The 15,639-nt window shown below is 42.1% G+C and overlaps 1 protein-coding gene across 3 annotated transcripts in view; it reads left to right on the top strand.

The window, feature by feature from the left end:
* The window catches only part of LOC129703924 (adhesion G protein-coupled receptor A3), a 619,806-nt gene that overhangs the window by 390,621 nt on the left and 213,546 nt on the right, over positions 1 to 15,639 (top strand). For all 3 annotated transcript variants that reach the window (XM_055646641.1, XM_055646640.1, XM_055646642.1), the window contains one exon: positions 8,894 to 9,115. In XM_055646641.1, coding sequence (XP_055502616.1) covers positions 8,894 to 9,115 — 222 coding nt within the window. The remainder of the gene's footprint in view (positions 1 to 8,893; positions 9,116 to 15,639) is intronic.

Below are 15,639 nucleotides of genomic sequence, written 5' to 3'. Positions count from 1 at the left end.
CGCAGGATCCTCTCCGGTGATATTCCTACTACAAATGTTAGACTTACTGGTGCATAGCTCTCTGATGTTGTTGAAACCTTTCTTAAATAGAGGCACAACATGAGCCAACCTCCAGTAACAATACCTCACCCTATGTCTAACATTGATTCATGTAACTGCCTGATTCTTGCAATTTCTTCTCTAGTTTCCCATTGTGTCTTTGGATATATTTGATCTGGATATATCAATGAAGACTTTGCCATAACTTTACTAAGTTCCTTAGTCTTGATGTCATTCTCTGAAATAAACAGAAGATAAATATTTATTGAGGAGCTTGCACAGTACACATAGATAACCATTTTAGTTTCCCTATTCTTCCTCTCGTTACTTTTTTAACTCAATATATTTATAAAATCTCATAAGTCTTATCTGCCAAAGCTATCTGATGCCTTCTTATTTTCCGTCCTGTTTTGCTTCTTAAGCAGGCTCCTCAGTCCTCCACACTCTCCCATGGGACGTACTTGATTCTAGCTACCTGTACCTGATGCAAGTCTCTGCATTTTTGACCAGTGCCTCAATTTCCCTCATCATCCAAAATCCCTTACTCCTATCTGCCTTGCCCTTCACTCTACAAGAACATGCATACCTTGAACTCGTACTATCACACTTTCTGGATGTCCCTTTGCCCATAAACAACCTACTCCAATTAAATTTCCAATGCCATCTAAATTGGCCCTGCCCAATTTAGAACTTTAACTTGTGGACCAGGTATTAACTCTTTTAAAGTTAATGCAACTGTGATTGTTGGTCCAAAAAGTCTCGCCCATTGACACTTCAGTCTATTCTCCAAGAGCAAATCAAGAGTTTGCCCTCTCCTTTGTCTGACCCTTCACATAATGTCTGGAGAAACTTTCCTAAACACCACTGACAAATACAACCCAAACTAAACCCTTGACTCCATAGCAGTCCCAATGCATATTGGGAAAGTTAAAATCCCGTACTATGACAACCCTTTTAGTTTTACAGCTATCTGCAATCTCCTGGCACATTTGTTCCTCTAATGATTCATTCTGCCTTACATCAAACTTGATAGGGAAGCTCTCTGTTTTCCGCCTGTTGATGTGGATTGCAACAGTGATGTTTGTGTAAATCAGTTGGATCCAAATCATGATTTCCTCCCAAAAGCACATTTTGTAGAGTACGTACATCATTCATGTGCAATATCCATCAAAGGCCTTCTCCTGCTCCAAGCTGACCAGGCATGTGTTCATTCCTCTGTCCTACATGTATTCATTGGCATCCTTGAGCAGTGCAGGGCTGCTTGAGAATTTATTCTCAGGCATAATATATTTTTGGTGTGAGTGGATCATCTATCCTGAAAAGACTCAATCCGATTGGTGATGACCTTGGACAGGATATTGTAATCTATGATTTGGGCCACAATGTGACAGCTATAACAGGGTTATATGCTGGTATAAGGTGTTAGATCAGTTCTCCGATCAGCATAAGGATCCACCTCGTAATCAGCAGGTTGAACATTCATCGCACAGAATCCTTGTCTTCCTCCTTCTGCTCCTCCTCTTCCTCTTATTATCTTTCTTCATTGTCAGTGATGTGTGGCTGGGGAATTTACAAGACATCAAATTCTTCCAAGTGCCAGACATTGTGACTTTAGACCTAGTCATTCAGTCCTCTTTAAGTCATGCAGAAAACATTGCGGCCTGCCTGAACTTTGCAAAGGTGGTTGTTAAATATGCATGCTCAGGTGCTTCCATGAGAATCAGGAAACAATTTGGTAGTTCACAGACTCTGCAGTATGTCCCCCCCCCCCCCCCCCCCCCCCCCCCCCCCCCCCCCAAGTGCTTTGAGTAAACTATTTTCCATTCTGCATCAGCAGATTAATGTGATAAAAGTTCTAAATTATCTCCGCTTCAATTTTATTTTAACACAGGCTAGCATAGCATTTATTTTCCTAATTCCCTGTTGTCATGGAAACATAGAAACATAGAAACATAGAAATTAGGTGCAGGAGTAGGCCATTTGGCCCTTCGTGCCTGCACCGCCATTCAATATGATCATGGCTGATCATCCAACTCAGTATCCCGTACCTGCCTTCTCTCCATACCCCCCTGATCCCCTTAGCTACAAGGGCCACATCTAACTCCCTCTTAAATATAGCCAATGAACTGGCCTCAACTACCCTCTGTGGCAGAGAGTTCCAGAGATTCACCACTCTCTGTGTGAAAAAAGTTCTTCTCATCTCGGTTTTAAAGGATTTCCCCCTTATCCTTAAGCTGTGACCCCTTGTCCTGGACTTCCCTAACATCGGGAACAATCTTCCTGCATCTAGCCTGTCCAACCCCTTAAGAATTTTGTAAGTTTCTATAAGATCCCCTCTCAATCACCTAAATTCTAGAGAGTATAAACCAAGTCTATCCAGTCTTTCTTCATAAGACTGTCCTGACATCCCAGGAATCAGTCTGGTGAACCGTCTCTGCACTCCCTTTTTTAGCAATAATGTCCTTCCTCAGATTTGGAGACCAAAACTGTACGCAATACTCCAGGTGTGGTCTCACCAAGACCCTGTACAACTGCAGTAGAACCTCCCTGCTCCTATACTCAAATCCTCTTGCAATGAAAGCTAACATACCATTCGCTTTCTTTACTGCCTGCTGCACCTGCATGCCTACCTTCAATGACTGGTGTACCATGACACCCAGGTCTCGCTGCATCTCCCCCTTTCCCAATCGGCCACCATTTAGATAATAGTCTGCTTTCCCGTTTTTGCCACCAAAATGGATAACCTCACATTTATCCACATTATACTGCATCTGCCAATCATTTGCCCACTCACCCAGCCTATCCAAGTCACCTTGCAGTCTCCTAGCATCCTCCTCACAGCTAACACTGCCCCCCAGCTTAGTGTAATCCGCAAAGTTGGAGATATTGCCTTCAATTCCCTCATCCAAATCATTAATATATATTGTAAATAGCTGGGGTCCCAGCACTGAGCCTTGCGGTACCCCACTAGTCACTGCCTGCCATTGTGAAAAGGACCCGTTTACTCCTACTCTTTGCTTCCTGTTTGCCAGCCAGTTCTCTATCCACATCAATACTGAACCTCCAATGCCGTGTGCTTTAAGTTTGTATACTAATCTCTTGTCATTTGTGCTCAAGGGCAGCCATCTACATTGCTACACATCGCAGTCTCTCAGCTCTTAAATAACATTCTGCTCCTCCGTATTTCCTATCGAAGTGAAAAGCGCTACATTTCTCAACATTATGCAACATTTTATTTCAAATTGGCCTCATGATTGAATCAGCCCTTGATACCATGAAGGAAATTAATGCAACATATTGGAATTCAAGTGTTTGACCCTGCGATTTAAAAAAATTACTGGCCATTAAAATGAATTAGTCATATAATATTGTTTAAATGATTTAAGCATCACTCCAATCTCTCATTGGTGGAATTTGATGGAATAGTATTTGGATAGTATAAGTAGGATTTGCACCAATAGATTCCTAATGACCATATTTTACCCACGATTCGATCCATGTGAGGTGACACCAACTGTTGCTCTTCAATATCAATTGCATGAGTGATTGTAGATCTCATTATTTGCACTTCATCCATACTTACAATATTTGGCTGTCCCATTGCACCCAAAGTTCTGTTTCATTTCTCACGGCTGTTGCAGATTGGTTTTTCCACAGAGAGAAATACAGTAATGATCATTTTGCATCATTGTGGAAATTGACCTAGTTTGGACATGTGAAATGAGTTCAGTCCCCAAAGGACCATGTTTTTGTTGAGTGACTATTGTTGCGAACTCCAGGAGTGACCATCATTGGACACTCCAGGAACAACCCATTCATCTCACCACAGCTAGGACTCAAACTTGACTTCCATCCTTCAACAACCCCTGCCTCCCCTTAACCTGCCGACCAGGTTTGATTTTCAATTGCAGCCGTCTCAACCACTGACCTCACATGCATAATGCCTTCATCAAGCATATTTAGTGTAGTTTAGAGATACAGCGTGAAAACAGGCCCTTCGGCCCACCCAGTCTAGGCCGACCAACAATCCATGGACATTAACACTATCCTACATACACCAGGGACAATGTACCCATACATCAAGACAATTAACTTACATGCCTGTACGTCTTTGAAGTGTGGGAGGAAACATTCGATCTCAGAGAAAACCCATGCAGTCAGGAGGAGAACGTACAAACTCCGTACAGACAGTAAAGGGGCTGACCCACTTGGACAATCTAATCCACGAGTTTAGAAGACCCTAGACGAGTTGAAAAAAATGTCACGGTCGTGTTGACTCGCAAAGACCTCCTACGATTATGTCTACAACCTTGTACGACTATGTCTACGACCTCCTATGACTATGTCTACGACCTCCTATGACTATGTCTACGACCTCCTATGACTATGTCTACGACCTCCTACGACCCCCTTCGACCTCAGTCTTCCACACCTAGGACCAACTACGACTAGCTACGAGTGGAAATGATCACATGATAAAATGATGTCATGTTTGCATTTTTTCTTCTCGGGCCAGTTACCGACCTATGACTATCTACGACTACCTACAACTACCTACGACTATCTACGACTACCATCACGACTTACTACGAACTACCTATGACCTACCTATAAGTAAAACGTATCTATTCTTTTACTCGTGGACATTTTTTATCAGGCTGGGGGGGTGGGGGTGGCACTGAACAGGTTAAGGGCCATCTGGGAACTCATGGAAACAACCGGAAACTAGTCATTGGCTTGTGAAATAATGTTGGTAGATTGGTAGAAATCGTAAGTATTGTCATTAACATCAAGGGGTGGTGCCGGCTTGACCATAATGGTTTTTTTTTTCATTGTCTCAATCGGAAAATCATGAAATATTCCATGGTGATACATGATGACATCTATAATGGAGTTCAAATGATTACTCCGGCATTTCAGTGAAAATATAATAGGATTCTCGGCATTTTAAATTGCTTGTTAGGCTGAACTCTTTGAGTCAATAACACAATTTTAGATCAGTGCAAAAATGTGTTGAACAATTATTGCTCTGATACTTTGTTTTGTTCTCTATATAATTCTGAAACATTCTCATCCCTTACCTATAAGTGATCATTAAAAAGAAACCTTAGCTGTAAGCAATAAATGAAAACTTCTTAATGCTCATTCAGCTGAAACAAATACCAAATATTATAGCAGGGTCAACTTCACTAATTAACTGCACTAATTAGGTTTTTCTTTCAAATATACAGGTTATTTTGCAGTTATGTAAATAGCGTAATGTGATCTGGCCAGCTATTTGTAGTCTGCATTCCAAAGATCTAGTCTAAGTTACATTAAACAACAATGTTATAATGCATCGATTTCAATCTAAATTTGGCAGATGACCAAAACTCTGTTCTAAGGATTGAGCTTAAAGGAGTACTTTACAAGTTGTGCAGGAAGGAACTGCAGTTGCTGGTTTACACTGAAGATCAACACAAAATGTTGGAGTAACTCAGCGGGACAGGCATAGAAAACATAGAAAATAGGTGCAGGAGGAGGCCATTCGGCCCTTCGAGCCAGCACCGACATTCATTGTGATCATGGCTGATTGTCCCCTATCAATAACCCGTGGCCTGCTTTCTCCCCATATCCCTTGACTCCACTAGCCCCAAGAGCTCTATCTAACTCTCTCTTAATCCATCCAGTGACTTGGCCTCCATTGCCCTCTGTGGCAGGAAATTCCATAAATTCACAACTCTCTTGGTGAAAAAGTTTTTTCTCACCTCAGTCTTAAATGACCCCCCCTTTATTCTAAGACTGTGGCCCCTGGTTCTGGATTCACCCAACATTGGGAACATTTTTCCTGCATCTAGCTTGTCCAGTCCTTTTATAATTTTATATGTTTCTATAAGATATCCCCTCATCCTTCTAAACTCCAGCGAATACAAGCCTAGTCTTTTCAATTTTTCCTCATATGACAATCCCGCCATCCCATGGATCAATCTCGTGAACCTATGCTGCACTGCCTCAATCACAAGGATGTCCTTCCTCAAATTAGGAGACCAAAACTGTACACAATACTCCAGATGGGGTCTCACCAGAGCCCTATACGACTTCAGAAGAACCTCTTTACTCCTATACTGAAATCCTCTTGTTATGAAGGCCAACATTCCATTAGCTTTCTTCACTGCCTGCTGTCCCTGCACGCCAACTTTCAGTGACCAGTGTACAAGGACACCCAGGTCTCGCTGTACCTCCCCTTTACCTAACCTAACCCCATTGAGATAATAATCTGCCCCCTTGTTTTTGCCGCCAAAGTGGATAGCCTCACATTTATCTATATTATACGGCATCTGCCATGCATCTGCCCATTCACTCAACCTGTCCAGGTCACCCTGCAACCTCCTAATATCCTCTTCACAGCTCACACTGCCATCCAGCTTTATGTCATCTGCAAACTTGCTAGTGTTGCTCCTAATTCCCTTGTCCAAATCATTAATATATATGGTAAACAGTTGTGGCCCCAACACCGAGCCTTGCGGCACTCCACTCGCCACTGCCTTCCATTCTGAAAAGGACCCATTCACTCCTACTCTTTGCTTCCGGTCTGCCAACCAATTTTCTATCCATGTCAACACCCTACCCCCAATACCATGTGCTCTAATTTTAGTCACCAGTCTCCCGTGCGGGTCCTTATCAAAGGCTTTCTGTAAGTCTAGATACATTGCATCCACTGGCACCCCTTCATCCATTTTACTTGTCACATCCTCAAAAAATTCAGAAGATTAGTCAAGCATGATTTCCCTAAATCCATGTTGACTTGGACTAATCCTTATCCAAATGCCCCATTATTACCTCTTTATTAATTGACTCCAGCATCTTTCCCACCACCGGTCAGGCTAACTGGTCTGTAATTCCCTGTTTTCTTTCTTGCTCCTTTCTTGAAAAGTGGGATAACATTAGCTATCCTCCAATCCACAGGAATTGATCCTGAATCTATTGAACATTGGAAAATGATCACCAATGCGTCCACTATTTCTAGAGCCACCTCCCTGAGGACCCTGAGGTGCAGACCATCAGGCTCAGGGGATTTATTATCCTTCAGTCCCATTAGCCGACCCAATACTATTTCCCATCCCGACCCATCACTGCCACTTCCGATTTAATGTTAAATGTTCCCATTAAATGTTCCCCTTCTCAAATTGCAGATTAAAACTAATCATATTATGATCACTACCTCCAAGCGGTTCCTTTAACTCGAGTTTGCTTATCATATCTGGTTAATTGGACAACACTAAATCCAGAATTGCCTTTTCTCTGGTCGGCTCCATTACAAGCTGCTCTAAGAATCCATCACGGAAGCATTCTACAAACTCACTTTCTTGGGGTCCTGAATGAACCTGATTTTCCCAGTCTACCTGCATATTGAAATCCACCATCACCACAGTGGCATTACCTTTGTTACATGGCAGCATGTCTGGAGAGATGAAATGGGTGACGTTTTGGGTTGAGAAGAAGACGAAGGGTCTGAAGTAGGATCTCGACCTGAAATGTCAGCCATTCCTTCCTTCCAGACGTGCTGCCTGTCCCGCTGAGTTACTCCAGCATTTTGTGTCTGACCCTTACAAGATGTGATGGAGGTAGAGTGAGAAGTTCTCAGGGATGTAGCAGCGTGGAGTGATTACAATCGGAGGTGTTTAGGAGGTGCCAGAATAGGAGCAGAACAGAAATCTCAGATGATTGTAAAAAATGAGAGCATTTATAGGGATATCGTTGACAAAGCCAAAGAGGGATTTCAAAACAAGGATGAGAGGGTTTAGCTTGAGTTATTGCTTAAATCTAAGCTTGTCAACTGTGGTGAAAGGTAAGCAGGATTGAGTGCAATATAAGGCACAGACAGCAGTGTTTTTGCTGAGATTTTAAAGCGATCAATAAAATTGTCAACTATTTTTTTGAAGCTTATACTGTCCTGAGTAATACTGGACATTAATGATTCGAACAAGTCAAATTATTGAAGCTATTGCGACAATTTTGGTAAGAATTCAAAACAAGAAATACAAAGCGGTTTTGTGGTATAGAATTCTAGCCTGCAGGCAAAAACATGTTAACTCTGTATTTAAATCCAACAAGAAATGCTGCAATATATTCTTGCCTGAAGGGTTTGAATTATTCAAATGTTCACAGAAATATACATTTAAAATTGCACTTTCTCTCATGAACCAATGCAAGTAACAACCTATAACCTCTGTGTTCTCACTAAAGGGGAGTAATTTGCATTCTGCAGGGAAGGTTTCTGTTAAATATTTCAGGCTCACCAACCATGTCTCTTATTTGTTAATTCACAGCAGCCTGTGACTCCATTTTTCTTTCAAAGCAGGCTGAGTATTAAAATGCACTTTGCATGTTAATGTCATTTTATTATTCAAGCAGCAATCATGCTAACTTGAATTTTGTTGATTGAGGTCCAAGTTCTATCAGCCAACTCTGCAGTTTAGTTGTTCTTACAATAGTAACAACCCCATTTCAGGTAATTTATCATGACCTTTTTAAATTTGTCAGAGTGAACCTTTCAGTCTTGTGTCCATTAAAGCAGAAACGAAGTAAGGTTTAAGGCTGACTGTAAATAAAATAAACCAGTTTCTTATGCAATGTCACGCAACGCTGAGCAATTTATGTTCATCGTGGATGACTGCCAGCTAGCAATTAACAATGCTGAATTGGCTCCGTGAGATTGTATGGCTTTCCATCAGACGGAAACAAACCAGAAAGGTGTGTGCAAGAAATGGTAAAATCTCAAGTTTAAAGTGCTACAAAATCATATATTTGGATTATGCATCCACTTTGGCCTGATTTCACTGATATTCCTTTTGGTCAAATATGTTCCCACCAGGTTTCCATGAATATAGCGCTGGAGACCTTTAAAATCAAGCCAGCCAGTTTCACAGGCATGACGTGCACGGCTTTCCAGAGAGTTGGTTCAAATCCAGAGAGATCTTCAATTCGTGATGTTAGTCAACGGGTCTGGGACGCTGAATCCCGTCAAGAACAGCAACTGAATTTTAAATGCAACACGGGCAATCTTACCAGTTCTCTTGTGAATTTCCCCGTTAAGGTAAGGATGATTTGTTGTGGGAAAGGGAAGCAGGCATTCTATCACAACTATGTTTTAAAATGTCAAGATGATGACTTTTCTAAGTAAGGAGTTAATCCGGAAAGGGCATTCTTTGCCCAATTCTGCAATTGTTCACAGATTTGGATAAATGCTAATTATAATTTACCTTTATTTACTCATGGTTTAGAGGCATTACTGACTGGGCAAATATTTATTGCTAATTCCTATCTATACTTGAAAAGATGGTATTCAGACCACACAAGTACATCAAGGAAGTCAACAAAACAGTTTCCTTGTTGGACTTGGTGCAGTGTGAATTGTGCAGATCTTATGCATGGTGTCCAAGATTTTGCCCAAGGCATTGAAGGAATGATGATGTATGTGGAAGTCAGTAGTATGGTCAGTAATCTTTAGGTTTTGGTATTCTGATGTGCCTGCCGTGCTTGTCTTTCCAGGTGGGTAAAGTTCATGTAGGAGGTTCTACTGAAGGAACCTCCACAGGTTATTTCCTTGTGCAATGTAGGTGGGAGGATGATTTGGAGAAGTCATTTATCACAGAATACTTGGCTGATACTCAGTTCTCAGGATTAATTTATTTATATAGTTAATCAAGTTGGTTTCTGATGAACAGTGGGCCAAGATATTTATAGAGTCAAATGCAGCAATCATAATGAGTTTGGATGTCAAAGAGATTTCTGTTGGATTATTGTGATCGATTGTTGCCTTCATTGCTTTAGGCCTAATAGTAGATCATTTATCAGCACAAGCCTGAGTGGTATGCATATCTTTTTGCATGCAGACACAAATTGCTATGCTACAAGAGCAAGGAGGTCAACATGGACATTTATTAGTCACTGATGCTGCCACAATGGAAGTATTGACTCGAATTACATGCACTATACAACCAGAAATATATGAAGACCTTAGAGAGAATGCAAAGGATATTTACTAGAATGATGCCAAGGTTCAAGGTTCAACTTTATTTGTCACATGCATCTATTAAGGTGCAGTGAAATGAATTACCATGCCGACATAGTCAAAATGAGGACAATGCACAATAGAATTTAACATAAACATCCATCACAATGGAATCAACATTCTTCACTGTGATGAAAGGCAATAACTGTCAGTCAATATTCCACCTTTGTTCATCTGTGGTCGAGGCAATCAACCCTCAGTAGTGTACAAGTCCTCTCGTCGGGATGATCGAAACTCTGACGTCAGGATGGATCAGAGTACACACTCCGCGGCTTGGAGTTCCTGAATCACCTTCTTACCGGAGACCGCGGCTTCACGATGTTATAGGCCGCATGCCAGTGGCCGAAGCACTTCTTCTGGCGATCCCCGGCTAGGGATCGCCCCGTTCTGTGATGGAAAGCTCCACGATGGGATCGCCCTGCTCTTGCTACTGAAGCTCTGGGCCAGTCTCGGAGAAAGGCCGCATCAAACCAGTTGTTTGGCTGCGAGGGAGGGGGGCGAAGATGCGACAAAGAGAAAAGTCGTATCTCCGTCAAGGTAAGTGACTGACAAACAGTTTCCCCCTATTTTCCCCCACCACCCCCCACACTAAAACATACATTGAGACATACATTAGACATTAAAAAACAAAAACGTCAAAAGGATGAACACGCTGGCGAGGCTGCCGGCTTTAGTTTTCTGCATGGATTGGGAAAACTTGGGTTGCTTTTCTCCTTGAAGCATTTGAGGTTGAGAGTGGACTTCATAGTTAAAATATGAAGCATGTAGAGAGATTAGATTAAAATAAACCATTTCCATTTGCAGATGGGTCTAAAATAAGATTGCAAGGAGAACCAAAAGTGAACTTTGTATACTTTTTTTTGTTTTTAGTGCATTTTAATCCAGCAAATAGTTAAATCTGAAATGCATAGTTGGAAATGGTAAGTGTAGACATATTTAAACATTCAAGAAAAAATGTACTATGTCTTTGAAAGGAAAAAAAAAGCAACATCATGAGGTGACCACCAGGAAGTGGAACTAGCTGGATTGCTCATTATACAGCTAGCACACTCAATGGGCCAAATGGTCTCTTTCCATGTTGAAAGTATTCTGTGTTGATCAGCTGTGAATAGATCTGACAAGTACAATGGTCAGTAGACCAACCCTCATCTGGTCTTATGATGATGGAAAGGTAATTAATAGAGAAGTTGGAGATGCTTGGACCTGGGAGATGGCCCTCAATGACATCTGCAGCAATGTCCTGGGGCCATCTTCCTTTGTGTAAGCTGTAACTCAAATCAGCAGTAAAACTTTCCCTTGATCCCTACCGATTTTTGCTGGAAACTGCAAATGGACAAACTCTACCTTGATGCCAAGTGTGATTCATTGTTGCCTCGCTCGGAAATCAACCGTCATCCATTTTTTGACCCATATTGTAATAAGATCTAAAGTCATGGAGATGGCTTCTGGGGCTTCCCTGAATTGTGATCCTTCAAATATTACTTATCAATGAAGCGGAACCAAAACTTGTAATGGTGTTACATATGTAATATCCGTAACTGTATTACATATGTAATAAAACTTGAATAAAAATCCCTTATTTTGTAACATGCTTCTGATAATAAAGCCAAGTTTCCCGAAATGGATATTAATAGTTTTCTTAATTTGAGACTCTACCTCCAGGGATCAATATATATGTTCAAATCCATATCTCCTTCTTCCTATACCCATTTTAAAATTGTGTAAGTCACAATTCCCAACAGAATTTATCAGCACAATTGTGTGTTAAATTTTATCCATGCATTTCACCAGTCTATGACCTCTGACATTTGTAACTACCAACCTCATTCTTTACCTCATCTATTACCACATTTGCAATCATTGAGATTATGTTGTGTGTACCAAGTCCAAGTTATTGAAATATATCAAAGACAACAATGATCCTAATACTGTGCCTGAGAGCATCATGTCAACTCTTTTCCACATTTGAGGAGAATTCTTCAGTATAGTTCTCAGCCCATGGTCTCAGCCAAATTTATATTCAAGCTGGTACCCTCTTTTATTCCACTGGCTTCAGTTTTGCTCAGTTGGTTTTCTTTAATGCCATAATTAGCCCTGATGCCAGTTTTATTCAATATTTGTTAGGGTGGTTCTGATTGCATTTACCCTTATGTTCTCCTTCTACTCTAAACTGCTTGTGGCAAAGTAGCGCTGAAGACAAAAAGTTAAGGGCTGATTCACCCCCTAGACTCTGCCAGAGAATCAGTTGGGATAATCTAGCATTGAGTTACATCACCTCCCCATCCCTGAAAGCTCAAATGAAACCTTTGTTTAGGAAGGAACTCCAGATGCTGGTATAAACTGAAGTTAGACACAAAAGGCTGGGGTAACTCAGCGGGTCAGACAGCATCTCTGGAGAGAAGGAATAGGTGACGTATTGGGTCGAGACCCTACTTCAGACTCTTTGTTTGTTCTCTGTCCCATCCTGAAATATATTTTTTAATGAAGCATGTGGGTTGTTTAAATGATTAACAGCTCCAGTGCTGAGAAACGGTGAATAGTTTAGAGGTTTTATTGAATTTTAATAACTGAAAAATATTACTATTGAATGAAAATAATAATGAAAATTATATTTACCCAGCTAGTGGTGAGAATGTGCAATTTATCATCACCTGTGGTTGATGTGAATAGCAGGACACATCTGAAGTAAAACAAACAAGAGAGACTAGAATAGAAGGTACTGTTGATAGGGGCAGGTTTTATCATCACCGGTAGTTGATGTGAATAATAGGGTCATTTAAAGTAAAGCAAATGAGGGAGAAAATGATCGAAGGTAATGCTGATAGGGGCAGTTAGAGAAAGTTAATGTGGAACATGAACAAGATGACATTTGTGCCAGTTAGACCCAATTACCTGTGCCTCTGCTCTACCTTCAATGTTAAAGCATAGCACTTTCACCTTTAAGAAACATTCCATAGATGTGAAACAGGTTTGTGGGAACTGGAGAATTGGCTGCCCCTTAATCCCACCCAGTCCCAGAAAGGACCAAGGACCTTCCACATATACATTTTTGTTTTGTTTCTCCACAGTCTTAGCACCTGCAAGTACTGATGTCACTCAGCAAGCAACAGCTTAATTTAAGTTAGACAGAAATGCTGGAGAAACTCAGCGGGTGAGGCACCATCTATGGAGCGAAGGAAATAGGCAACGTTTCGGGTCAAAACCCTTCTTCAGACTGATGTGGGTTGGGGGGGGGGGGGAGAAGAAGGGAGGGGGGAAGAAGTAATTGCTCTGCATGTGAATGAGAGTCGGGAGCAAAATCGATGCATTTACTGCGATGGATGTCATGTCCAGACTTGGCATTTCACAACGGGCATAACTGGATGTCTGTAAAATGACAGGGCAGCATTGATAGGTGACAGAAGAGCCTGAGGCTTATTACCAAAACATATAAATGTTTTTACTAATGGAGATCCTACTTAACTGTGCAAAGAGCAGCATTTAACCTCAGGGAATGTCAGAAAGGTAGTAAATTGGTTGATTAGATAACAAAAGAAACTTAGTGTTGTAAAATTACTATGCAGAAGAATACAGGGAAGATATGAAGTGAGAGGCAAGGTTTCACAGGATTTGTTATCAGTGATATTCTAATTAGGAGCATGGAATACAAATTAAAGAGGAACTACTAAATCAATGCAAAATGTTAGCTTGGCTGCAGTTGTCGAGGCATTTGATTCCATCCTGTTTTTTGGGCATCATAGTACTAATATACAAATCGATTGCTATAAAATTTAGCAAAATTGCCAAAATATGTTTGAAACATTGCGGTGGTCATTTGCACCCATAATCGTGCACAGAACAAGACCGGTCCTTACTACCTCAGTACTCAGCTGCTGTGAAGGCACAGATAGAGGCCCCACAGAGTGCACCAGCCCCATACAGTGCAACGCTGATAAAGCAAGACTGGCTTCCCCATCTGGAAGCTGCTGGAAAGTGTAAAGGAACAACAGTATGCCACGAGAGAGCAGCTCAATGTCCTCATTGAACTGAGTAATGCCAAATCTGAGCAGGTCACTGTTCTCAGTGAGCAGCATGATGCCACTCATGAGCAACCTCCTACTCTCAATGGACACAGGGCACATCAACAGCTCATGGTTTAGTAAGAGCAAAGGGATGCTGTACATAAATAGCCATCTGTTCATCATGAGCCGAGAGACGCCACCACTCAGCGGATTGCCATGCTGCGTCAGCAGAGATAAGATAAGCAAGGACACATCCCGTTGTGCAGGGCCTCAGCCGTGACACCACCATTTGTCCTCTTCAGTGTGTAGAGAGTGGACTCCAAAGTGAAGAGGGAAGATAGCAGTGACCAGGCATCAGTGATTCAGGGGGCATGAACATCGAATTCGCCCAATTTTGTTAGTCCTTGCTGTCTCCTCCCCTTCCTCAGCCCCCCTGCTGTCTCCTCCCATCCCCCAGCCTTCGGGCTACTCCTCCTTTTCCCTTTCTTGTCCCCACCCACCCCCGCCCGCGATCAGTCTGAAGAAGGGTTTCGGCCCGAAACGTTGCCTATTTCCTTCGCTCCATAGATGCTGCTGCACCCGCTGAGTTTCTCCAGCTTTTTTGTGTAACCAGTGATTCAGGGACTATCAGTAGGACTGAAAATTAAAACAATGGTGAGGGATGTTCCAAATGCCATCAGGTTGTTGCACTATTGTAGATGCCGTTCCCTACTAGCTCATGCAGCATGGGTTAAATGAATCAATGCTGTTCTGCTGCAAGGACCCCAAGTTCTGTTTTATTTATGCAAACCAGCATTTATTGCCCCTCCCTAATTACCTTTGACAATTAGGGCTGGCACAGTGACACGCAGGTAGAGTTGCTGCCTTACAGCGCCTGACACCCAGGTTCGATCCTGACACAGGGCATTTTTTGTATGAAATTTGTACATTTTCTGTGATCGTATGGGCTTTCTTCAGGGGATCTGGTTTTCTCCTACATTCTAAAGCCATGCAGGTTTGTAGGTTACATCTCGTCCCTTCCCGCCCAAACCACCCCCTCGCTGGGTACTTTCCCTAGCAACCGCAGGAGATGCAACACCTGTCCCTTTACCTCCCCTCTCGACTCCATCCAAAGACCCAAGCAGTCTTTCCAGGTTTAGTAGTTTCACTAAAGGTTCTGGAGGTTCACTTTCACCTCCTCCAACCTCATCTACTGTATCCGCTGTTCCAGTTGTCAACTTGTCTACATTGGCCAGACCAAGTGCAGGTTCATCGATCGTTTCACCTCTGCTCAGACCAACCTGATCTCCCGGTGGCTCAGCACTTCAACTCCCCCTCCCATGCCCTATCTGACCTTTCTGTCTTGGGTCTCCTCCATTGTCAGAGTGAGACCCAGCGCAAATTGGAGGATCAGCACCTCATATTTTGCTTGGGTAATTTACTTCCCAGCGGTATGAACATTGACTTCTCTAACTTCAAATAGCCCTTGCTTTCTCCCTCCATCCCCTTCCCCTTTCCAGTTCTCCAACAGTCTTACTGTCTCTGACTACACTCTACCTTTGTCCC

The sequence above is a fragment of the Leucoraja erinacea genome, chromosome 15 (assembly GCF_028641065.1).
Source record: "Leucoraja erinacea ecotype New England chromosome 15, Leri_hhj_1, whole genome shotgun sequence".
NCBI classification, from domain to species: Eukaryota; Metazoa; Chordata; class Chondrichthyes; order Rajiformes; family Rajidae; genus Leucoraja; species Leucoraja erinaceus.
This window is presented reverse-complemented; position numbering and strand designations above follow the sequence as displayed.